At 40.1% G+C, this 26,104-nt stretch overlaps 1 protein-coding gene across 23 annotated transcripts in view; it reads right to left on the reverse strand.

The window, feature by feature from the left end:
• SOX5 (SRY-box transcription factor 5) overlaps positions 1-26,104 on the reverse strand; it is a 643,908-nt gene that overhangs the window by 266,796 nt on the left and 351,008 nt on the right. For 3 of the 23 annotated variants that reach the window (XM_057405223.1, XM_057405240.1, XM_057405216.1), the window contains exon 1: positions 25,724-25,895. The exons of 10 other annotated variants lie outside the window; for them this stretch is intronic. In XM_057405223.1, the coding sequence (XP_057261206.1) occupies positions 25,724-25,815 (92 nt within the window). In that variant the 5' untranslated portion in view covers positions 25,816-25,895. Of the gene's footprint in view, positions 1-24,838; positions 24,937-25,478; positions 25,498-25,723; positions 25,898-26,104 lie in introns of those variants that run through there. 10 more of the 23 variants (XM_057405236.1, XM_057405219.1, XM_057405218.1 and 7 more) reach the window with 7 other exon arrangements.

Genomic DNA, 26,104 nt, shown 5'->3' on the forward strand with positions numbered 1-26,104 from the left:
TCACTGAGCACTCTATTCAGAAAAAGAAACTATTTTAAAGGAACCCTACATACATTCATCGTGAAATACTAATGGCAACACCCATTTCAGAGGCATCAGTTTGGTTCATGCCTACCCGCAGGACTGCCCAGTACTGGCACCCAACTGAAAGTCAGAGCTCTAACCTACCCTCTCACAGCACATCTGGGCCAAATTCAGAGAGCAAGCCGCAAACTCTGATTTCCAGTTTCCTCTATTATGCAGGAGCTTTGAGGATAATTCCTCACTACAATGAAAATGAGGCATGCAGCATTCATCAAACACACTATAAAGATAATGATGGAAAGCTAAACCCAGCCTCCTTTCCAACCTCTGCCCTGGACAGCTAATTACAAAGGCATACTAAAAAGCCAACTTCCCAGAGAGGGCACTTTCTGTATTGCTATAACTTGTATTTAGCCACCCATCCCTTCATTCGCAAACAAAGCAAATATCCTTCTGTTTAGTTTTTCTCTCATTGAAATGGCTCACACATGTACCACTCACAGGTGTACCAGATTTTAAACTTTAAAAATGTTAACCATAAAATAAAGTCTCAGAAGATATAAACTCATGCTAAAAGAACATTTTTAACAAACAGCTCATTTCTGGTCCCACTAACCTACTTGCAGCATGGACCAAGCACACAACTGTATGCTGGGATTCCTGGCTGGCATTTCTTAAGAGCCTGCAGAACCCCCTTCTTAAAAGAGCTCATCAGATGCACAAAGTTTGGAGGCTTTTTCCTTCCTCTCTCATTCTCTTCTCACCCCTAACTACATTTTTGCTTCAGAGGGGAAAGATCAGAAACTGAAGCTGTTACCAGGCCTTTACACCCCTATTCCCCTTACCCTCTGCTTCCCCCCCCACCCCATATGTCATGGATATAAAACATGAGCCAGCTTTATAGAAATATTAAAGGGCAAAACCTATGGAATTTCTCTTGCTGTAAGAGATCTTCAAATATGCTCCCAATATTAAGATTCCTGTACATTTCTGAAAATAGGACTACGAGCCCATTTATGTCTCTAAACACCTAGATACCGCTAAAAAAAACTCACCCTACTTCTCTTATTTCTGTTACACAATTTACTAGAGAGCTTTCTATGCTTGCACTACTCTTTTCATCCTTAAAAGCACTTACAAATACTAATTACTCTTCACATATCCCTTCTGTGAATTAAATAAGGATTATTATGCCCTCTGAAGTAAATACAGATTACTAACTCCTTTTTACAGACTGAGAAAATACAAAAGAGGATTTTAAGTGGTCAGCACACAATGTAAAGAGACGATATTGAAGCATGGATTAAGATATAGAACTTCTCCATCCGGTGCTCAGATTATGACAGTCTAGATCTCACCCTTCTATTTGCAAGTGATACTCTTAGCCCAATTGTTTCTATCTGCTGGCTGATGATCAAATATTTAATGTATGCCATAAAATGAAAATATGAACTCCACAGCAGTGCCTCTTATTTGTCATGCCCCATTACTTAGACCGGGTGGTAACATGTGCCCATATGATGGTTTTCAATTTTATTATAGTCTCTATTTGCTCACTCACTTAAGATGTTTAAAGAAGAGTTGTATGGATTATCAGACAGTCTGAAAAGTTCAGTTCAGAGCTCTTCAAACACATTCATTTTCATCTTATTAGCACAAGTAAAGTAAAAGCCTTAGGCAGGTAATTTACCACCCAGTTTATCCAAAGAGACTTCTAAAGGAAAAGTCAACCCTTGTAAATTGTTTGTGATAATCTCCAAATTGATCATTAATTATCAGCTGCTACTAAGCGTTTCTTCCATCAGCGGCACTGTGAAAATAATGCAGTTCTCAGAAAATCTACCATTGTTGTTATTGCCACCTGTGTAATCAGCCATTATTAGAACCAGGGAAGTTACATCGCAGGCAGCAGCCTTGCTAAGCGAATTCTGTCCAGCAGCTCCATTTCCCAGGCAGTTTAAAAATTAGTTATCTAGCAAGAGGAAAGCATTTGTTACTGACGTTATACTTTACATTCTCTATGATTCTCATACATAGTAACAGTTACAATTCAGATACATTCAGCTGCGCTCAATAATGCACGCATTGTTTTGTGCTGCCAAACTCAAGCTGGTGTACAGAAACTTCATTCTCCCTTTTGCAGTTTTCTGATTTTCTTCTACTAGAAGTTTATGCTTACAATCTAACAGTAAATATCGAAAAAGATTCTTCAAGCTTTGTTTGTGAGAAAGAACTTGGGAAGAGATAGCTGCAGGTAAAGAAGATTAGTGTTAGCTGCCCGCAGGTCCACGTCACACAGAAACAGAGGGGGAACCTTTCTGTACAAGAGACTGCTTGTCAAAATGCATTCGAGCCTTGTACAAACATTTTTACCAATGCTTTCTAGAACTGTTGGGCATGATACATACCACACCATTTTTGGAATTTGGGGCAACACTATGACCAACGTATGACTTCTGACATTCTCACAGTTCCTACTTTAGCTGCGTTGAACTTCATGGAGAGTTGCCAGCTAACTTTAGTGGAGCAGCCCTGGATATCACACACCTTGTATCTTCAGTGGGATCAAACACTGACAAATCCTATTTTAAAATCTTGCTTCACTGCCGAGGAAACCCAATCATGACAGCAATAAACTGCAAGCCTGGTGACTGTTTAATTGTGTATTGTCACACACACCATACTTTAAAGAAACAGAGAATTAACATTAGAGAGAAGATACAGGCAGGTAATTAAAATTTTTAGAAATATCCTTGGAAAAGTCTGTATGATTATGAAGCACATATTTTGTTTTTTAATGGTCTACAGATAAAGAAAACCAGGTGAAGTGTCCACCACCATGTGTTGTAGGCATAACACAGCAGCAGCCTTTTACAATTAAGAATGGTAGGCCCAGCAGACCTTTAATATATTTCTCTATTTTTGTAACAGTTGAAATGCAGGATAATTCTATGTGTGTGCAACCACATCATCTTTAACATACACGCATAGAAAAAGAGTTTTGTTTGCAATAAACAGCACTGACTGCTTATTGGGTTCATGACCCAGGTCCATCAACAGAGACTCCAAAGTGAGTCTTGATGATTCCAAATGCAACAGGATTACAGTCATAAAGATGGAAAAGGCAAGAGTACCACAGCTGAAAGAAGAGCCATCCCTCAAAGACAGTTTTGCCCAGGTTCTCTCAAATTTATGTAATTTAGGCTTACAATTGTAGCACAGAATCCTTTAAATGATGTATATGAAATTCCTAGTTCAGCAGGCAGGAAGTCTGAAATGGAATAGTCTCTTACAGATTGATGAGATACAATTCTGCTAAAAAAGAAGGGAATAGACTTGTATTTTCTTCATTGAGATGGTGCCAATGAATGAGCCACTGCTCTTGAGGGATCTTGAGCTTTAAATTCTGCCATCTTTAGGAAAGAAAACAAAGGGATCCAACCTATTAAAGGTCCTGTTCTAGACAGGAGTAACGCTGAATGACACCTCTTCACTAGACAGTCTTGAGCACTGGATGCACTGAGAGTCTTGTACACCTTTTTTTTATTTGATCGTTTTCTAATTCAAGGCTTCTTTGCTACTACTTTCCTAAATCCTGCAGAACCAACTACTCCACAGGCCAGTGAACGGCATTTCATTCTGGTCACATACCACAGAATAATGTACTAATTGCAGAATCAGATATAACCCCTCTGAGATCTGCATAACTTACTTCCAGGATCTATCCTGACCATGAGAGGCACAAAACAAACATTTTGCAGAAAGGCAGGTATCTTCAGAAGAAGAATTTAACCTGCAGAATTTGAATGTTGGTCACCATCCAAGAACATATGAGAACTCAGCCTGACTGTCAGATCCTGGGCTAAACTTGCAGGACTGAAAATTACAAAATGCACTCATAAGTGCAAACAAAACACAATTTAGGGAGAGAAAATAAATACTGTGATGTCATTTATACCTAGTTCTTTTCAGTAGAACTACACCAAGACTCTGAATGCATGCTTAATATTGGAAGCAAGACTTATCATCAGTAAACAGTTTAATAATCTGGTTACATAAACTGTAACAATTCCTTGGCCGGTAATGAACAATATGATATTGAAGTTGTCATCTCTTAAACAGAATTTTGGTTGATTTTGTGTACAGTCACGGTTAATTCAATTGTGTCCTCAGTGTGTTTAGTGCCTGTGTACATACAGGAGAAGAGAGTCTTGCAAAGGTCTCTCTGAGGATTGAGTGAGCTTTGAAATTCTAACTTGGGCGATGTTATATGAAATAGAATCCAGCTCACTTGCCAGGAAGCAATAAAAGCGAACTCATTGAGACTGCTCATGTGAATACATCTTAGCAGAATCAGGGCCTGCTCAAGCCACAAGGGAGGAGAAACTTAAATAAAGCATTTCAGTATAACCATTCTTTCAGCAGTCTTTAGTCTGTATTAGTAGCTAACATCTGAGGAAAGGAAAGGTTTGCTGCTTGGCAATAGTGTGGTGTTAATGTAACACAATCTGTTAAATGAAAAAGCAAAATTAATTCCAATTTGGTGTCTTCACATTTCACACTCAAGAGACTCTTACGGACTGAATGAAAGACAAGAAGGGGTAGGGAAAATTCAGTGCATTTTCCAAACTGAACTATCTATTTCTTTGCATTTCACCTAATTCAGTCAAGAGGCAATCTGAGGGAAAAATTAGAAAGGTGTTATATTTATGTAGGTATTTCTTAACATGCGCCTAGAACAGCATCTCTGTCCATCTTTCACTCCCTAATCCCCTTCTTCCCCTTGTTCTCTCCACAATTCAGATGTTTAGCCTTACTTCATCCACACAGCAAGGAATGGATTAAGCAGAATTACTTACTGCTATGCCAATTAAGGAGGAATTAATTACAACTTTGCCTCCTGTCCCTCTAAGGCTGTAAGTCTGTCTACCAAAACCAACCTGAACGTAGCTCAGTGGAGAGCTGCAAAAACTCAGGCGAATGCAGGTACTAAGTCTTCCTCCTGCTATATTCAAACCTCTCACTGCAGTGGGGTGACTTAATACAAGATCTTCTCTCCAGGCAAAAGCGTTGCACAACTGAGCTGTTGTACTCCTTGGTACTTCAATTCCTGGCATGTAAAGGGAGACAGTAATACCTATTTGTCAGCGGCATTGTGCAAGTTAATCCCTTAATATTTGTAAAGCACCTTGAGATCTTAGCACAGAGGGCACAACAGAAGTGCAAAGTGCTATCACCATTGTAATAAATTGGGGCATGTTCCAATTAGGCTGTTTCTAGTGAACTCTCTCTGGACTTGAACTCAGGACTTCTTTGGCTTCTGAAGTTACATCTATGTGCCGTCCAAACCAAAAATTGGAAAGCTACACAAAACTTTTTTCTTCAGCAAACCATTTCTTTCTTATTTATTTTTTTCTGAAGAAATACTTTGCCATACCACCCACCACTTACATTCACTTCTAGGCTAATTATACTTTGAAAGACAACCACCATAAAGATGATTATAGTATACTGAGTCAAGGGAAGGCCTAGTCAAATAAACAGGGTAACTTCCCTTGGTCCGTCTCTCACTTTTTTCCACTGGATGATGAATCCCCAAACCCCTACAGCCATGCACCTTAGAAAAGACTAAAGCAACCTTTGTTTCCCTTTTCTTCTTCTTTTTTGCCACTCCTGTACATTTCCAGCTACAACCTCCCCAACCTCTAAATTGCCAACAAAATGCTCCTGTTCACCCTGGTCACAGAAAAAAATGAAGCAATTTCAAATGACCCAGTGCTGCTACTTAAATAAATAAATAAATAATAATCAAATGATAAAAACCAAGTGCCCAATATCATGCCGCCATTTACAATTTCCATTACCATATACAATGCAAAAAGTAGGACACAAGGCAGCTACCTGCACCTCTCATACAAGTTTGGCTATGCAAGTAGCTCCATCCACCCCTTCCCTCCCTTACCATTCCTTCTCCCATTCTTTTTTCACCCTAGCACAAGACCGTGGCTGTTCTGCAGACAAGGATTTCATACCAATGCCATATGACCTCAAAGAGTTAAAAGCTCCTTTTGACTTTAGCACCTTCTGAAGTGTGTGAGTAGGATGCCTAACCCTGCAAAGTTCTCAGCATTTCCAGCTGCCACCGATTCCAACAGAAACTTTGGGCACTCTATTTTGAGTGGCATTGAGTAGGATAATAAAATCCTAGTATCTCTTTTTTAATTAATCTGTGGTGATTTCCTATAAACCCATACCTTGGGATTCTAAACAGTTCTGCTTTGTTAGCCTGGTACTACCCAACATATTGTAAAAGGACATTCCTGCACAAACAGAACACAACCCTAAATATCTCTTCCTTGCACAGAATGAATGTAGTGATGCCGATTTGGACAGATCACCATATAAAACAGAAAAAGAGACACCCAGAAAAAGTACCCCTCTGACTCGACTGAAATATCTTTAGAGATTTTCTGATGTAATTGTTCTTAGATTGTGTTTTTCTCATAGTTTAGCTTTTTTAACACACTAGAAAGAGACACTATTTACTTAAAACAAAATATTCTAGTTCAGTTCTTTGCCATTATTTATTCTAGTCCATTTGTCACATCTATATAGCTTATATCATTATTGACAGAGCTATATGAGTAATAACATGTATCATGCCTCTATCCTTCAGTACACAATGCATATAAAGAAGAATAGGATAGTTCAGCCAAATAAATAATTATTAAGGGTGCACTTTCAAAAAACAGAAATCAATTGCTCATCACAGTAATTGACTGTGGTCATTCATTACATCTCTGCTGTAGACCTTGCTCTGCTTTATAAGAGACATGTCACTACAACAGGCATTAGAAAAACATTTTCTGCTTTCTTAAAGATAAGTCTTTTGCAATATGTGATAAAAGATGAAAACTGAGGAAAAAAGAGGACAATGCAAACAATAGTGCTGGTTTGCTGGTATAGGGATGTATTGTTCTAATATACCTCTTCTCAGACTTGTTTCTCATACAATCCGATAACATTTATCACTGGTGCTCTCTTGCAACCAACTCCTACAAAACATTTAGATATTTGGGCTTCATTATCTGAACAAGATGGAAGACACCAAATGCAGTTGAGGCAGAGTTTTTGAACTGACGTACTCACATACCTAGTGGGCGTACAAAATTGTCAATACAGGACAACAAGCAGTTTGATACACCTAGAGTGTCATGGCTGCAATGTGTTCCTTTAATTCTATTCCCTTAATAAACTAAAAAAAAATACAAAAGCCATGATCCAAGCTTTCAGACTTAGCAATGCCCAAGAACTAAAAATGAATTAAAGAAGAAAAATAGGTTGTGTAAACCATGAGGCAATCAAAAATTCAAAAATTAATTCCAGACCTCTCAGTCAGCAGAGCTGGGAAACCCAGGAGCTGAAATCCTTAGCCTGTCCAGATGAAATGTGTGAAGGGACAGTATGAATCTCTCTTTGTTTATTATGCTGAGTGCTTTACCTCAAGATTAGATGTTGAGAAAGTCCGTGGTCCTCTCATCTATCTAGATACTTAGATAGCTTTCAGTGACTACACTATATGAAACCTGTAAGGTATTACCTGAGACCCACTCCTTATTCTACAACAGCATCCAGCAGCAGTATTATCTTTTAGTTAATACTCCCTCTATTTCACAGGACAAAAAGAAAATACAAATTCTAATTTGGATTATTAGCAATGTAAAATACATCCTACTACCAACCAAATGTAACACATAATAGCAGTACCATAAAAACACACCCACCCCCCCCGAAAAAAAAAAACAACCAAAAAAAGAGAGATGCACTATACTAAACTAGCCTAAAACCTATCATTTAATTGATGTCAAGTACACCCATTTCGATTTTGCACAACTGCTTCTTCATTCCCAAAATATGAAATCATTACAAGGGGACTCCAGCTATGCTGTATTTTCCATGTTTCACTTCAATAAAATATTACAAATACGTTACCATGTATCTGGGATTTTTTCTGCCATCATCATAACAAACCAGTGTTTTCATAATGTCGCCACAAACCACAGCTATTACCTCATACAAGAGCACAATGTTTTGGCAGTGAAGTGCAAATAGTAGGAACAACTTCACCATCATCTTCCAAAATAGTTCCCTGAACACATTTCTCAAGAAACAGTAGCAACAAAAGCTTTGCCACTTCATTCCTTCCCTTCATCCTCGTGATGAATAAGAAGCAAGCAGTGAAACAAGCAGTGCCCTCCTATCTCCATGTTCTTAAGAGGCTCTAGATCAGTCATCCACAGCTAAATCACACTGAAGTCACCAGGAAACATCCCAAACTGGAGAAAAACTGCACACATCATTCAACCTGATCACTCCAGAATAAGGCTTAAAAACTGTTTAGTATCTGCCTATAACACATGTCCTAACTAAGTGATGGTGAGGGCTGGAACAACACCTAAATTACATCAAAAACACAAGTAGTACCTCATTTCAATGTGGAAACACTGTCAAAGCCACGCAGAGCCTAACAGAGCTGCCCTTTATTTGTGCGTTCAATCTACCATAGTCCTTCTCAGACTCTACTCAGAATAGTTTCAAGCAATTTACTGTTAACAAGGATTAAACCTACTTAACTGAAGTATCTCCAGAGACCACATCACTATCAGGCCTGATGAATGGGTCTTGAAGTCTACAGCAGCGAGGCTGCACTTCTTATATATTCTAAATATGACTATATATTCACATTCAGTATTCTTTCTCAGTGAAAACCAGTGCATGCAAAATAAATTCCACAGTCCCACATCTTGTATACAAAGGGCATCACACATATCCTGCGATTTAAGCTATTCTCCTGAAATTATCTTAGTCTCACACAATCACACTTCAAACACCCCATATGTCCAGTTTGGTTATTCCTCCTTTGAAAAGCTAATAAATGTAATACTTAGATGCAACTGTATTTCATCTAAAAACAATTATCTGCAGTACTTTGTGCCAGGAAAAGCATCAACAGGAATCATTAACAACACTTCCACTTTATTTTCTTCCATTCTAATGGCCCAATCCAACACCCAAATTAAGTCAGAGTCTTACAATTGTTTTCAGTAGGAGCTGGACAGACCTTATGATCATACATCATGAATGTAGGACTTGTGCAAGGATGCCAAATAACAAGCGTAGCCTCTCTTTATTCACACAATTCTGCAGAGACAGAGGAAGAACAAACTTCTTGTGATGCTCCCACTACCCAGAGCTGCAGAGGAGCCAGTAATCAAAGCTCTAGAGGTGAGGGCAAATGCTGCTCTCTGGATTTACTCGGTCCTTTTCCTCTTTTCTGATGCTACCAATAAGAGGATCAAACTCATTTGCTGAAAATCAGACCGACACAGGCACTTGGTGCCTGGTGAGATGCAACTTTTACCTATTAATGTCCTGAAATTTTTTAAAAATAATAAAAAATCCCCACAATCAAACGAACAAAAAAAAAACACAACCCACAACCCAAAACCACAATACATGACCAACCCTTCATGTGACATATACCCTCCTAGTCAGCAGAGTTATTTTCATCTCAAAGAAAAAACAAGTCATCTGCACAGTAGTTCACAATTACAATGTACATCTATTGCTTTATTGAACTCTAGTTGATAAATGGGTCTAAAAATGTAGATCAATTCATTTCAGCCACTCACTTTGATGTTTCAAACAGATAAAAACAAAGAAAAAGAAAAACAAGCTCTGATTTTCTCCCCAGACACCCTGGAAATGGTACATTTCCAAACAGATTAGATGCACAAGCAAAACTATTAAAAACATTTAATTGCCCAAAAATTCTAAAAGGACTGCAAGTTTTTTGCACTAGGTGACTCACATGCAGTTCTTTCACACACAATTTTTTATTTCTTTACGAAAATCACGCACTCTTCCTACACATGCATTCATTCTTTCCTCCTGCTTTCAGTGTGAAATATAACATCAGAATTTTTGAAAATACAGATGTTATACAGCCTTTGAAAGTAGGAGCCAACTTCATTTTGGAGACTTTAAAAACTGTACTTAGAGCTTCCTGGAAGGCACAAGCAATACATAATACTTCAAGGGATTTCCAAAGTCCTGTACTGACACGTGCCTGACCTCACCTTCCTTCATACACTGGATCTAGACAGCCAAAGAAACTGGCAGGCTGATATTCCATTGCCATTTGGCACCTGCACATTGTAAACCTTGTTTTATTTTGGATTCGGACAGTGACAGGCCACAAAGAGAGTTGAAGTCCATTGAACCTGGTCATTCATATCTGGCTTTAACACAAATGCAACTGTAACCTACCGGTAACATTGAAAGAGCCACACTAGATCTACTAGATGCATCCTCTTCTGCGAACCATCCTCTCTCCATCTCAAGCTTTTCATAAATCAGATGTCTAAACTTAATAGGAAGGGTGACACAATGCGGCAGTTTGTTTAAAACCAACAGAAAGAGACCAGAAAGAGACACAACTAGAATTTTATTGGTGGAATGAAAGAAAAAAAAAAAAAAAGAAAAAAAAAAGGACAAAAAACTAGAAGGGAGAGAGCAAGGTATTTTTTCAGTCTTTATTAACAGCATCAGGGAATTTAGCTTGAATGTGTAAATCAAATTAAACAGTTCAGGGGCCTGGCTTGAAAGCTGCCATTTTAATAAAAAGGGGGACAATTGGCAGGTTGTTTAAAATTGTAGCTATACTCTTGTACCCTCTGCCTCCTCCTTCTCCCAACCCTCCCTCCCACAGCCACCAATAACTGCCGCCTCAAATTTACCTTGCCATGCATTCATGCCGGAACTCCCTACCAACCACAGCAGACTGAAGGAATGCATAGAAAATAAACTGGCAATAAATATGACTATTTTACCTAAAGGGAGGAGGAGGGGAAGCAAAGAAAATGGCCAAATTGTTGACACTGGGCAAGGAGACTTTCCTCTTTGAAATTTCCAAGAACACGAGGACCGAATAGCAAAAGGTTCCATTATGAATCCACTCACAGTGTTTCTTACAGGATTTCTTCCCACCCATCCCTGAATACAGGAGCTCTTTCTTGTGCAATCATTAATGCTGAAAAGCAGATACGCTACTATTTCCCACTCCTGAAGAAACCCATTTTATGGCATGCAACATGAAGAGCTGCTTCACTAATTTTGTTAAGTAATTTCAGTAGAGTTGCTATGGGAAGGCATGGGAACACAGTGGCTGGAGGACTATCCACACCACCACTTCAAGAGCCTCAGAATTTTTTTAAGCTTAATAGATTTATTGTTTTAATCTGTACCTGTGAGAATTACAGGGCTCCCCATAAAAATATAGAAAGCATGCCCAACTGCTGGTGGGTAGAAGGTGAAAGGAGCTGAGGAAGGAAGAAATAGGATGGGAATAATGCAGAGGGCTGCAAGTCTATTAGCTTGTTAGGGCTACAGCCTTAATACCATTAAGGCTTATTTCACACACATGTTTTAAAAAGTCAGATTTTTGCTGTCCACACATTCATCTAAAACTATGCAGCAGGTTTTAAGTTTCCAGTATTATCATAATTTTATCCATAGAGATCCAGCTTTATCTTTCTTTCATCATCTCGGATGTTCTCCACAAAGACAGACACAGACAAATCAAATATAATTATTAAAAGCAGTACTTTCTTGAGACCACAAAAGACAGAGAAATGGAAATCTTCATAAAATGAGAGTGTAAATAACAATTAGTCCTTTTATTCACCCTCCTCCCATCTCAGAAGCAAACAATCCATCCCTACTTTTAAGTGAAAAGTACATTTATTGAGAAAAGCAACCAGCAACATTATGATCTGACATAAGCAGCTCTCTAGACACAGCAGCAAGGAACCTTTAGCCCTGCCCAAAGGTGTTAACAATGCAGTACTAATATGACACGGCACTAAATGGATGGCCAAACATAGAGGCTTTGTTACATGCAGGAGGTTGCATTTTCATCATCTTTTTCCAAATGTGTACCTCAGGGAAAACACTATCAAACCTTTTCAAAGAACAAAAGCAAAGAAGAAACATATTTCTGTCCTGCATATTTTAAGGAATAAATCTAGCAGAGGCAAAGAAACAATACCCAAATTGCTAACAAAGAGTGAAAACTCCCAAGATTTTTCTTATTTTGTACAGTCCATTTTCTTCTGCTTAACCTATTAGGAGTAAAACATGGACTGGTCAGAATATCAAATTACTACATACTCAAACCTCCTAACTTTCAATTTTTTTAATATATTTCATGAATAGGCTTTCACCAAATATTTTAGTCAGCCTTTTTCATTCTGAACCTTTAAGCAGATGAATTGGGTCAAAATGATTGTATTATATCCCTGTAATTTATACTATCAACTTTACTTTCCACCACTGCCACACTAAAAGAAAACTGCAGTCCTGATTTAAAGCTGTAAATTCAGATCAAATGGGAAAGTGTTAAATTCAGAAGGGCTTTTGGTCCATTAACTTCCATGCTGATTTGACACGCTCTGCAGTGCTTGGGCAACAGACTCTGCCATACAGCGTATTCCTAAGCAAACAGTGCTTTGTGTCATAAACCATCTGGGGTGTCAGTTCTAAGGGCCACTCATCTAAACTCCTCTGCTACACTTGGAAATGCTGAGGTGCAGATCAGAAACTTTTCTTTGCTACAAAATCCCTTTTGCAAGGGAAAGGGGATGCTGCCATCGGAGAAATGACAGTAGGCACAAAATTTTGGCTAAGGCAGTTGTTTTCATTATTCCACTGAAGAAACCATTGGATACACAAGCTTTCTAAAAACACTAGGATTTTTCTAAGGTACCAATAAAAGTGATACCATTCATAATCTGGACAGTGCTCCCTTTCATATCAGAGCCTATAGCTGCAAAGCTAAGTGCCAAGCAGATGGTTGAAATCTGTTTTGTATAAAAAGTGTGTGCGCACACGTGGTTTATTTAGATTGAGTTCTTTGTATTCATATTCAGGCCTAGGTTCTAGCCATCAAAACACTGGCACTGAAGCAATCATTAGCAGCATTTTAGACAACTGGCAACTAAGGTATTCACAGTTCTCCACAAAATGTTCAGTTAATATCTCCCAGACGTATAATTAAGGCAAAAGATCATCTTCTTAAATTGTTATCAGTGCTTTGGATGGTCGTTCAATACACCGCACATGTATGTATAAAGCTATTTTATTTATCTTCTCTTTTAAATAATGTTCTAACTTCTGTTGCACTCTGATTTTTTTTTTTATAGCTGCTTTTAAAAAGGCTTCTATGTCAAATTCTAGCCAACTATAACAGCAACAACTTCATTTGTCTTGTCTTCATCTTTCTAATAAACATCGAGAAGGAAATTATATAAAGCATTATAAGCATAAGGCTTTCTTATCTGATAACTGGTTAGTCTAATATGAAAATATACCCTATGCTGCTCTGGATCCACCAGCTCCAGAAGAGGGCAGTGAGCCCTCCCTCCAAAAATCCCCTGATGAATCTGCTGCTTTCACACCAGACAAGCCATGGCAAGTCACCTTAGTTGCAGGTACCTCAGTCAAGTAATTTGTAAGTAGGCTGCAAAACCAGAAATGCTTACCAGCAAGGGGCTCTGCTGTCTCCCTGGGGTTCTCATGGAATCTGGGAACTGGTGACAATGACTTGCCTGGTGACAAATTAATATAGGTCACACTTTTGACAACTGAGGTTCTCAAACAGATGTATATTTGGAAGAATGCATTTTTGTGCAGGAGTTCCGCTTAAGACCTTGGTGGCCGCAACTGCGAATTACTACCTTATAAAACATACAGTTTCAAAACAAGGATTGATTCTGTGCACAGTGCCAAGTCCACAAAGGCCCAGATGTTAGCCCTGGCAGAATTCAGGTATATTTTCATCACCACCGTTCTGATCATTCTAATCTGCCAGGAATACATGTTGTTTAGGAGGAACTGACAGTTAACGTGTCTTTAAAACACATTGACAGAACTTCTGAAATCTACAGATTTGCAGAAGCCTGTAGGAATCTCTCCTGATGCTTTAGAAAGTCAGGAAGCATTGCAACTGATGGAAGTTTGCTCCGCACTAAGGAAAGTCAGGCCCCTGCTCAGTGATCTCCTCGTGAGTCACCATTTCATGCCATCCTGGTTTACTGGGGTGAAAAACATTAGTCTTTTTCATACAGTTGAGCAGAACATTAATTAATTAGGCCTACATTTTTAGGACCTGACACTGAACTTCGGAGCCACTAAGACCAAACACTCAGAATGAATGGGCACTTTTTTAAAGGATGCCTTGACTGGCCCTATCACAAAATAGGCCTTTGTGAACACGCTGCTGAGTAACTACTACTGAAACACTATGGAACATGCCTGATTATAATCCATTATCTTGAAAGTAGTCTCCCTTTTAAAAAGCTTACCAAAGAAAATAACTTAATACTTTAGTCATGACATTCATAGGCTACAGAGATCAAATCCACCAAGACTCTTTAGTTTATGCCCGTTTTCTCAACGGTGTGTAGTAAGAGGCGCAACACAAAGACTAAATCTAAATCTACCTGCAGACTCCAGCAATTCAGCTCTACCCTTACGGAGCATGTGACTGGAAAGGAGGAAAAAATACTAAAACAGATTAGAAGAACATTTAACATGAAGAAAAAAATAATCCCCCCCTTTTAATAAGCCTGTACCTTTTCCTTCATTTTGGATCTCTGTCACACATTTAAAAAACAGATGTCAAAAATGAGGGTAAGAATCGTAGTGCATTTTGTGTTCTGCAACATGGTTTTTGCCTTTAAGCTCGTTGATTTTGCTCACTGTGGCTGCCTACATTGCTGCTTTCAGTAGTCTGTTCCTCACATTAATACTCTCCATGTGAAGAATTTTTTCCTGGACTCCCCTAGCACCTGGTCCTTAGGCTATAAAACACATGACAGCTCTTGTATGTACGGCTGAAGATGTTAATTGTTCTCCAGGATGAAACCTTGACCTGACTGTTAGTAGCACACGGTGTCTCTCAATTTACTGCTTCAACACTGTGGGTGATGCTGCCTAACTTCTGTTCTCTGAACTTGCCTCCAGGTAGGGAGTTACCTTAGAAGCCCACTCAGATAACTGGAAGGGGCTACAGACAGTATTTCCTCACAGCCCTAGCCGACGTGGCTAGGGCTGCAAATATTTCATTACTTTATATTATTAATTATACTCCAAAGTTCCTATTTTACATATTTAAGTAATTTGACTATTATAGTTCATCTTGCTAGAATGAGAGACCTTTAGAAATTATAATTGGACAGACAGAAGCCTAATTTGCAGTTCTTAGGATCTTAAGAAGGAAAAGGAGGGTCTTTAGGTTAAAAAACAGGACTAGCAGTCAGTATCTCTACTTTTTATACCCAGCCATGCAAATGATTTTGTGACACCATCCCTCAGTTTTCTCATCTATAGGTTGAGGCTAATCTTGCTTCTTAATCTAAAGAGCACACAAGCCTTCATGATTTGTATATTAATGCTTTCAAATGCTCTGAATTCCTAATCAAAAGACTTTACAGGAAGTATGCATCTATTATTAATATTAGCGGTACTTCTAACAGTAAAGCAACTTCTACATACGTATGTGTAGAAAACATACAGAGAGTGAATATATATGTACATATAATTCTCAATTTATAAATTCTAAAGCATGGCTTCAGGACGGAAATCTCATTCATGAACCATGCTAGGGATCTCTTACCTACTCTCCATTTCTGAATTTTCCCCATACAAAGACACATTGATATTACTCTAAGCTCTAAGCACAAAGGCTGCTCTGTGGAATGGAAAGAAACCTTCTTTTTTGTGTTTGTACAGTGACGAGCATAATAGGGTCCTGATTCAGGATGCTTGCACTCTACAAAACCACACTAAATCAATGACACTAATACACATGCAGATTATCTATAAAAGAGATGCATGGCATACTTGAGAGTGGCACAGTATTTTTCCCATACTTTGCATAGTATTTCATGCAAACACCATAGCCTAATATGGTTTCCTGACTCACACCTTTAACTTCAGGGTTTAGGCAAGAACAGCAAAAGTGAGCAGAACTTACAAAACATGCGCAAAGGATGAGAGCCTTCCACTGAGAAATTCTGCCAAATTCTAATCTCAGTTGCAAAACCAGAATCAACTTGATGTTCACACGGTGTTGATAAAGATAAGAATCAATAGTCTTCTTTACAATACAAATATCTACTTTAAAGCTCCAAAATCTATGAGCAGAAGACAAACCAAAAGTCTGAGCCTGAAGACAGAAATGTATTTTCATGTCCCAGTGATTTTTAAACTCAAAACCCTGGATACTTTTAACAGACATGGAAAAGAAACCTATTTGGCTTTACACAGCAACTGCACAAGGAAACTACCAAAAGAATAATGTTGCATGTTCTGTTTTCATTTCATTTCATTTAGCCTTCCAGTTCTATTTCAGTTTTGTTCCATTTAGCCTATTCATTTTTTTATTTTTTTTTAAATAATCATCATGTTTTGGTGATTCACATTTCACACTAGCACAGGAACAAGTCATGTAAATACAACACAACAAAATGACTTAGTTTGTTAATAGACATGCCAAAAGGGTAAGAACATCCTTCCCTCCACCCTTACCAACCATCACCTTCCCACACATCTCATTTCTATCCAAAAAAGCCTCTGCCCCAGTGAGGCCACTGCATCAAAATTTAGGAAGAAAACCCTATAAATAGAAACTCCACTAAACCTTTGGAGAAAATGTTTTCAGTCTTGTTTTATAAAGTGAATGTAACAAGGCTGCTAAGGGAATTTATCTGAAAACAGAAGACTTCTCTACAGTCAAATACAGTATGGACAGAACTATAGCAAATCAGTGTTCCCTCCTGGCACAAAGCTCTTCTGAAGTGCCTCAACCCTAACCCAGGCAGGCCTCACCCAAAAGGCGAGAGGACACCACACTTCACACCCTTCAATAAACATTCTCTCTCTTGAAACAAGGGATACACCAAATTTACAAAAATTGTGTACAGAGACGTACTTTTGCCTTTCAGACTGTCATTAATTTTCACTGCATCACTCTATTAATGCTCACTCTCTAGGATTCCCAGCAAACCGAAGACAACACAACTTCATGCAGCCTAGTAAATGGCCATGCCAAACTACGAATGTGTGTATACATATAAGTACACATAACCATCTTGAGATGATTTTACACTCAAGGTTTTAACTGGCAAGAAAAAGTTTGGTGAAATCTCTTCATGTAATTATGGTAAAAAAAAAAAGAAATAACAAAATCAAAAATTGTTCAGAACCACTAACATTTTCCTTATGGTATCTACTGAGCTGGCAATGGCAAGTAACTCCAGCTCACTGTCAGGTACTTTATCTTTGCCCATGCCCAACCTGCAAGATGAATGAATGAAACATAGGGCGTTTTTTCGCTCCCGCATTCTTAAAAAGTCAAGCCCAGCACCAAAGAAACCAAGAGGATGACAAACCCTATGGGCTGCTCTTTACATAATCTACATACCTAGGTCTTCTTTCTCTAGAGCTACAAAGGTTCTTGAAGAACGTTAGATGTAGAAGATGGTCTTAACTATGCAAGACTAGCGCATACCCACACACACACACACAGAGTTCCTCACCACTAGAAAGAACTCTAATTATTCAGACAAGAAAATTAAATTTCTATTAATTCTGCTGATATTTTTGCCCCCTTAAAATTAGTAAGACAGAAACAAATACAAAGTAATATGACTATAATACAACCACACAGAAAAATTAGCACTAAGGTAACAGTTTGTGACATGTTTCGATCAAATAGCATGCAGACAACCATATCCTGGGGATAAAAAAAACAAAACAAAACAACAAAACACAATCTACATGAACTTGAGAAAACACAAAAATGGTAAAACAAAACAAAATGTGATTTATTATAAATCTCAAAGAGCACTTGCCAATATGAATTTCCATACTTGGTCTTTAAAAAAAAAAAAGTATAAAAAGAAAAATCTGGAATACTAAAGATAAATTTTAAAGATAGCAAATATAATTCCAATTTGAGAATTTAGATATGTTACCTGATTAATAATCTTACAATACTTCTAAGGGAAACAAGGTCAAACCATTTCAAACTTTCAGAATGAGCTCAAATCTTTTTCTCTTTTTCACTTCAACTCTCAGAGTTCTACAAGTCAAAAATAGTATCATCATGTTGGAAATTTTTTTTTCTTCCTTTCTTAAACAAGATGGCAAAAGGACAATTTGAAGAGAAGCTCCATGCTGGATCAAAAACAAGGGGTAGCAAGATACCCGCAAATTTCTTTCCAAAGAAACCACCCCACCCCCCCCACCCCCCAATACCATGTGCAGCACCTCCAACACTCCTGAGCTTTGTATTAATATTTGATGATTCTAGCTACCGGAATTCAATCCGCCTTTCTCTTTTCCTTCTTCTGTTAAAAAAAAAGGAAGTAAATTTTCCACCTACCCTAAAAAAAGATAGACAGTTTCTCTGACTTATCACAATTTCCATTCCCTCCTTACATTCTTTTCAAGAACCATGGCCCCTGCAAGCAGCGCTCACCAAAATTCTTCCAAAACCTCGTCTAAATTTGCTCTCTCCCAACAACTACTGCGCGCAGAACTTCACACTGTCACAAGGACATGTGGGCTCAGGAACGATGTTTAGAGGTTTCTGGTTTTCCAGGCTGGCAAAGGCTGGGCTCGGCGCGGAGGTGACAAGTGGCATCTCTCGAGCGGAGGCCACAGCACACAGGGCTCCTCACCGCCCCTCCCTGGGGACCGCAGGCCTGGCCCAGCCCCAGGCGAGGCACAAGCACTTGGACCAAGTCAGCCCCTCAGTAAGGTGGGGAGAGGTGGGACGTGTGGCAGACTGCAGGCCAGCATTGTAACCCTCAGCGAAGGCATGGGTGAAAACTTTACAGCCACTGACGGCAGCGGGGTCTCGCCAGGGGGTCTGCAGGAGGAGACGTAAAAGGTACAAAAGCCATAAATCTCGGTTGCTCGCCCTCTGGCCAAAGCCAAAAACTCAAGAGAAAAACACATCCCGCTTCAAAAGTTCAAGAAAGTAAGTTCTGGTTTAGGTAATACAGTAACGTGGCGAGGATTTGCTTTACTTGCAGCATAGTTTTTAACATAGTCAAATACAACATGATGTTACTTTTTGTAGGAAATACAGGAGACTTCATACACTTTCTAAGTGAGATAAAAATGCAGCGATGCTTTGAAGAAGAGAAGTGCTTTGTTTCTAAGGATGCTACTTGTTAAACAAACTCCTTGCCATCAGCGGAGACGTACTAGAGCTATTGATTAATTGCTGTGAACGCTTCTTTCCTTTTGACTACAGTAGAATTCTCAGGCATTGAATATTTCCAGGGTATGCAGGTACATGACAACATGTTTTTCCCCTTCCACTTTTGAGTTAATTACGCTATAACCAGGCCTGAGCAAAGAAATTTAAAAAAAATAATGATAAAAAAAGAAAGCCAAGAGGATGTCAGACTGACTTGTCCAAGAGTTGTGAAGGCAGAGGTATCTGACATGCAAACATACAGATATCCTACTCAATACTAAGAGCGAGTTTAAGTATAGTATGAAAAGCACGCGAAGAAACTATAAATCTACCTTGGGAGGAGGTACTCTTTTTTCTTGTATAAATACTGTATTTTTATATATATATGTATATCTATTTTATACAGCTACAGATATATCACATTACACAGACACATATGCCTATCCTATCAGGGAGCTTCACATTTAACTAACACAATCAGACACTATATGCCTCCTAAATGATAAAGCCATAAATGCTCGTTAAAAACTCCCTGAGAAGTAGTAAATATTTTGTAAACTAGTTACATATTTAAGATCTCTGGACAGCAAGAGAAGGAAAAACAATTCCTCTCCTATCTAAAGGTACCAATCAAACACACTATGCACATAAACATCGCAAGATGCTTGGTGGGAGAGTGTGTGTATGTGTTTGTGTGTGTTTTAATTAACTCCTTGAATGCATATGATGAGCCAGCCACCCAGAATTAGTAATGCCAAACTCCCGATTTGATTCAAATGCAATGAATACAACAGTTGAATTGTGCAGGCTGGTGTGTCACTCATCAGCTCTCTCATTTGGGCTTTTGCCTTCCAAGTCTAGTTCACAATTTCAGCAACTGGTAAATTATTGAGATGTTCATTAAAAACTATAATCTGTAGCAGTCAACTTCTTCCTCACTAAGCATAAGCACAACAAATTAAATTAGTGCATGCAGGACATTAATGAGTAGTCTGCAAATGCATTAATTCCTTCACCCTTATCTCAGAGAAATAAAATCATGTTAATTTTCATCACTGCGAAAAGCCAGTATCTGAAACTTTTTACTGGCACTGTATTTAGCTTTCAGATCCCAGACCCCTAGAACCACAAACACAAGCAAGAAAGTCCTTTTTTGAAAACACCTCAATGGAAGGTAAAAGCTATTCACAGCCCAATATTAAAGAAATCTTATTGTTTTCTTTAAAATGAGGGAATAATGACTCTTACTTCTACAGGTAGATTTTAGGAGAGTGGGACATCATTCTGAGCAAGCCGGTTAATAGAAAGGTATTATTCTTTCTCCAGAATTCTCAGCAAACGCAGCAGCAGAAGAAAGCTTTTCGGGTAACTTTAGCTAAGAAAAGCACTTAGGAATACGCAAAGTTTCCTTTTAGGAAAATGATTTCTCCATTTGACAGTGTTGGTACAACCCCAAAATAAATTCAGTGGGAGTCTGAAATGACTCGTGCAGTGCAGCAGTGAAGCAGCTAAGTATATTTTTTTCCTCCCAGCAGAGGTTTGCTTTACATCCTTGAGCCCTTCCTTTCTACAAGCTATTCACGAGCACAGAGAACGTTTCAAGTGCACACAACTGGTGACTGTAAATGCTAAACTTGTTCTCCTGTCCCCATCCCCATCGCTCCCATCCATGCCTTTTGTCTTTTCCAGCTCTTCCTTCTTTCATACGGAAGCATTAACCCATCCTTCTTTCTTCCACAAACACCACGTAGCTCTTTGCCTTGAATTGGCATGTTAAAAATAATAACAAAAAAAAAAAATAAGACTAAAACGAAAAAGAAAAGAAGAAAGAATGAAAAAGGGGAAGAGAAAGGATGTCAGTCTGTCTGGAAGCCTAGCATAGCCTCTCTCTCAGTCTACAGAGAAATGTAAATATACAGTAATTAATTTGGGTTTAAGAACATTCCATACACTAGGGACATTGTTAAGCAGTCACTTTATCTATTTTTCATTAATCAGATTTTATTAAGACATTAAAACTTTATGTTGGGCATTTCTGAGATTTTATCATTCTGTAAATTTCATAGCTATCTATGATGGTTCTGGCCACATTGTCCCTATCTTTTCCTTAATGAAGTAAATTTCCTTTCTATTGTGGACATACTTGTTACATTTAAGTATAATAACCCATCTTTAAAAAAAAAGAAAGAAAAAAGAAAACACAGACAACAAAGGAGTTATTCTTTTCAAGATCTTTAAAGCCAATTCAAGTGCCACAGGTACATCACAAAGTACATCCCAGAAGTTATCTTTCTGCTGTGTAACAAATGGAGCAGATTCCAGTTATAATTTCTTCCTACCACATTTCTGCAAGCATCATCCCCCTCGGCATACACATTCTGATGCTCCTCTCAATCAAGCAGCTGAATCGCCACAAACAGAAATAAAGACATGCAAGTAACTTCTCAGGAAAGGACGAAAACCCTCACATTTTAGGTACAGTAATTAATTATACATGCTAATTCACAAAACCTACTGCAATTTACTAGTGATGCTGAATGAATTAATGAATGTTTGTTTGTCTGACACTGAAGATCATTTTCATTCCAAGTGTGTATCGTAAATGCCCCCAGTAATGGCTACAGACACAGAAGAGAAGTACCCTCAATTCAGATCCCTTCAGCTGGGGTGACTGAAAGTTTCCGAACTGTTTGCAGTTTACCAGGACACACTGAAACATCATGGGAGAAACGACAGGGAAAGAAGAACCTCCTGAGATACATACACATGCTCTGAGATCTGAACTGCAAACAACTTTCCCTGATAAATCTTCACCTCCTCATAATTTGCTATTCAAGTTTAAAAAGGAATAGTAGGAGACGGATAGCAATAACAAAACTGAAGTCAGTCACGCAGACACGATATGCTGGACACCAGCAACTGCAGAAATGTGCTCCAAGAGCTGTGTTTACTGAGAACCTGAGAAAATAACTTTCCATAAATGTCTAAAAACCAATCATCTATGCATCATGCATATATATGCACATATGAACTCTGCAAGCGTGTGTCTGCGGGTATGGGCATCACTGTGTGAGAGAAAGCATGCCCTCACGGCTGTTTTCTGATAAACACACATATATTACATGGACAGTATCTACACTCTGTATGTGTGTGTAACTATGGTCAAACACACACAATGTAAACAAATGGTAATGATTAACAGAGATATTGGGCTGTATTACCAATTTCGACTGCAGAGAAAAAATTGCTTAAAAAAAAGAAATTGTATGTCCCAAGGTTTGTTTTTACTGCTTCCCATTTCTACTGCTTGCTATTATCTGCACAGCAAAAGGAGAGCAGCGTATCGATTATTTAACTAGAATGTTTACAAGTGGAAAGCTGGGATCTCTGAAAATGAAATGTACGCGGGGGGGGGGGGGGGGGGAAGAGTAGAGAAGCTCATTCTATTTCTAAGGAAGATGTTTTGTCCAAAATTATTTGTCTATATAACAGATTTATATAAATACATGTTTATAATGCAGAGCAACTTCAGATTGAAAAGGAAGTCCCCCAACAGGGAAAATGAAAGGACTTCATTCGGCTTCACAGAGTTTACAAGTATTCTGTTCATAACAAAGTTCAAAGAATAATCGAAATTGCTTGCTTACCAATTTATATGTATAATCTTAGTGAAGCACATGAAATACTTCAATCCATTAACTGTATGAACAAGTCAAATGGCATGACCATGATGCTGGATCAGATTTAACACCAGAAACAGTAACAGTTTCCTCAGGTACTTGAAATAAGTTACTACAATGCATGTGAACAAAACCAATTTTGTTCTATTATTGTAACAATAACAAACCAAAGAAAAATGCCAAGTATTCCGAGGAAGTCTGGAAAATTAATTGTATTAAAGAGGACCTTGGAGCAGTGAAACTGTGCCAATTCCACTTTCTAGTGGGGAAGTGTTCTAGTTGCGGAACAAGGATTGAAAGTGTTAAAATACTTCTTTTCTGTGTTTCCCAGTTTTATTTTTCCCCTATCTTTTGATTTAAGCATTCTTTCCTGTCCTTTCTCTACACGCGTGTTCTTCAGCCCACTTAAAATGTTTTTATCTTGCCTTCTTTTCCCTGCCTTTACTATCAAATTCAGTAGGTTTGAACGATGAACAGCTTGACTTAGCATATTTTTAACCAGCTGGTCTAGCACCTAGCTTGTATTGCATAGTCAGATACAACCAAATGTTTATACAGGAGGTAGCTCTCACGAAGATGAGAAAAACCTAAGTAACGCGCATCCTGGCTTTCTTTTATTTACCACTTAGAAATGAAAGTTTGGGTTGTTTACTGCAGCCGCACAAGGGACTATTAATAACCCTTAAAAGCTAAGCTGGAGGGAAGGGATGCCGGATCAGCAATGGATGCATGTACAAACGCCTGGGAAAATGCTCCAAAACCTCTCAGGAGCGCCAGATCATCTAAAACAAGGACTAAACTCTTGGAGGTCACAAGCCATCACCAGTGACAGCAAAAAACTTGATTCCAGGCACAGAACGCTCCTACTTCGGGCAGGGGAAGACAGGCGTATCTACGTCATACCCAAACCCCGTTCGTCATACCCCAACCCTGCTCTTGACACTTCGCGAGAGAGGTGACGGCCAAAACTTGCAGTCAAGAGTTTCGCTTTATTCTCCCTTTTTTGTTGTTGGTTTGTTTGTTTGGGGTTTTTTCCTTTCCCCCGCTCAGGCAGAAGGATGTTCTCCTGACAGAGGGCCGGGATGTTAACTTGCCTAAAAATAATCGCTCCTGCTAGATCAACAAAAGGTCATGTGCTCGGCGGAGCGCCTTCCCAAGTTTGACGGGAGGGCGAGGTTGGAAGTTGAACCCCCCGCCTCGCCTCGCCTCGCCCGCCACCGGGCATCCCCAGCCGCTCGGGGACTCCCCGGACAGGGGCGGGGAGAAGCTGCCCGGTAGGGCACCTTACTCGCTCGGGCCGGTGCGGTGTGGAGCGGTGCGGGCTGGAGGAGGAGACGGCTGCCTCCGAGGCGGCGGAACAAAGCTGCGCACCGCCGGGCCGCCCGGGTGAGGGGCGCCCGCCGCGGGCACGGGGCTCCCCCGCCCCGCCCCCACCGCCGCCCGGCTGACACGCCGTTTGAATAGCCAAGGTAACGTTTGCGGAGCCACACACACACACACGGGACCGACGGAGGGGGGAAGCATCTCCCCGGCCTGCCGCCGAGCGCCGGAGTTGCGCGCCCGTCCCCGCGCGTCCGTGCGAGCTCGCACCGCGAGCAGCCGATCCGGGCACACGCGCGCAAACACGCGTGCTCCTATCAATAAATTAAATAATAAAAAATACAACAACAAACAAACCACAAAACAGAACAAAAAAAAAAGGGGGGGGTGGGATGACACCCCCCCATCTTCCCCCCCCCCCCCCCCCCCCCCCCAAGGCGAAAGGCAACGGCCCCCCCCCCGCCCCAAAAACTCGACTCACCTTTCAAACTCCTGAGGTAAATCAGGGTCAGTTAGCATGCTGGAAAAGCACAATTTCCCTTTGTCACAGCAGCCACCTATGGTCGCCTCCAACTGAACCTGTCAAGTGAGTCCAAACCTTCTAAACCGATTGATTTTCTCTCTCTCTCTCTCGCTCGCTCTCCCTCCCTCCCTCTCTCTCCCTCCCTTTCCCTCCCTCCCTCCCTCCCGGCTCGCTCGCTCGCTCGGAGCTAGGACTCCTTGACCAGTCTCTTAAAGGGGCAGCGCGCCTCGCAGCAGGCAGCTCGCGCAGCTCCCCCCACGGAGGCTGCGAGGCACCGGGCGGCCTCGGGGTGCCCGTCCGCTCCCTCTCAGTTCCGCTCCCCCGCTGCCGCCGCCGAACGCGAAAAGTCAACTCGTCCGATGTCCTAAAACCCGGGGGGGAGGGGGGGGGAGGATGGGGGGTGTGTGAATGGATAGCGGGGAGTCAAAAAAAAAAAAAGCCCGACAATCCACCTAAACCAGCAGAGCAAATCTCCTGCGCTGGGGAAGATCAGTGGAGAAAGAAGATAAAACAAGAGCAGACTGATTAAATTGAAACAGTTATCAACTCTCTCGGAGTTGAAATAGGGGAGAAAAGATTAGGCACATAAAAATGTTACCAAAGGCATTTGTGCTCCGAAGAATTTTCATTCCTTGCTCTCTTTCCCCCCTCCCTCTGCGCTCTCTCGCTTTCTCTCTCCCTCTTTCTCTCTCTTTGGGGAGGGGAAAAAAAAAAGAAACAGCACCACCACCAACCACCCCGCACAACAATCAGGCATTGTTCGGAGGGAAGAAAAGCAACTTTGACAGATTGAAATATAGCAGAGGCCCCTTCAAGGAAACCTGTAAACAACTTGTCACTCACTCTGTCGGTCTCACTGTTAGCTCTTGCTTTCCACAAAGTGCTGCGAACCGTCCTGGCAACAAACCCAAAGTTTCCTCAGCTCCCAACTCCATCAAACAGCCCTGTTGTGTGCAAGGGAAAAGGTAGCCGCATGCCAGAAGAGCGGGCGCGCACACACGCGAAACAACAACAAAAATAAACTTTCCTTTAGTCTGCTGGGGCTTATTTTCTCTTTATACCCCCCCTCTTTTTTTGCCTTCCCCCCCCTTTCCCCGGCCGCAACCGAAGTCCCTCCGCTGTGGCTATTTGTGATGCCCCCTGCCCGGGCAGCCCCGGGTAACGAGCCCCTGGGCTGGCTGGCGTCGCGCAGCCTCCGCGGCACTGCCAATTATCCAGACACCA

The sequence above is a fragment of the Pezoporus wallicus genome, unplaced genomic scaffold (assembly GCF_028554395.1).
Source record: "Pezoporus wallicus isolate ANWC-B61680 ecotype Strahan unplaced genomic scaffold, APGP_CSIRO_Pwel_v1 contig_6789, whole genome shotgun sequence".
In the NCBI taxonomy this organism is placed as follows: domain Eukaryota; kingdom Metazoa; phylum Chordata; class Aves; order Psittaciformes; family Psittacidae; genus Pezoporus; species Pezoporus wallicus.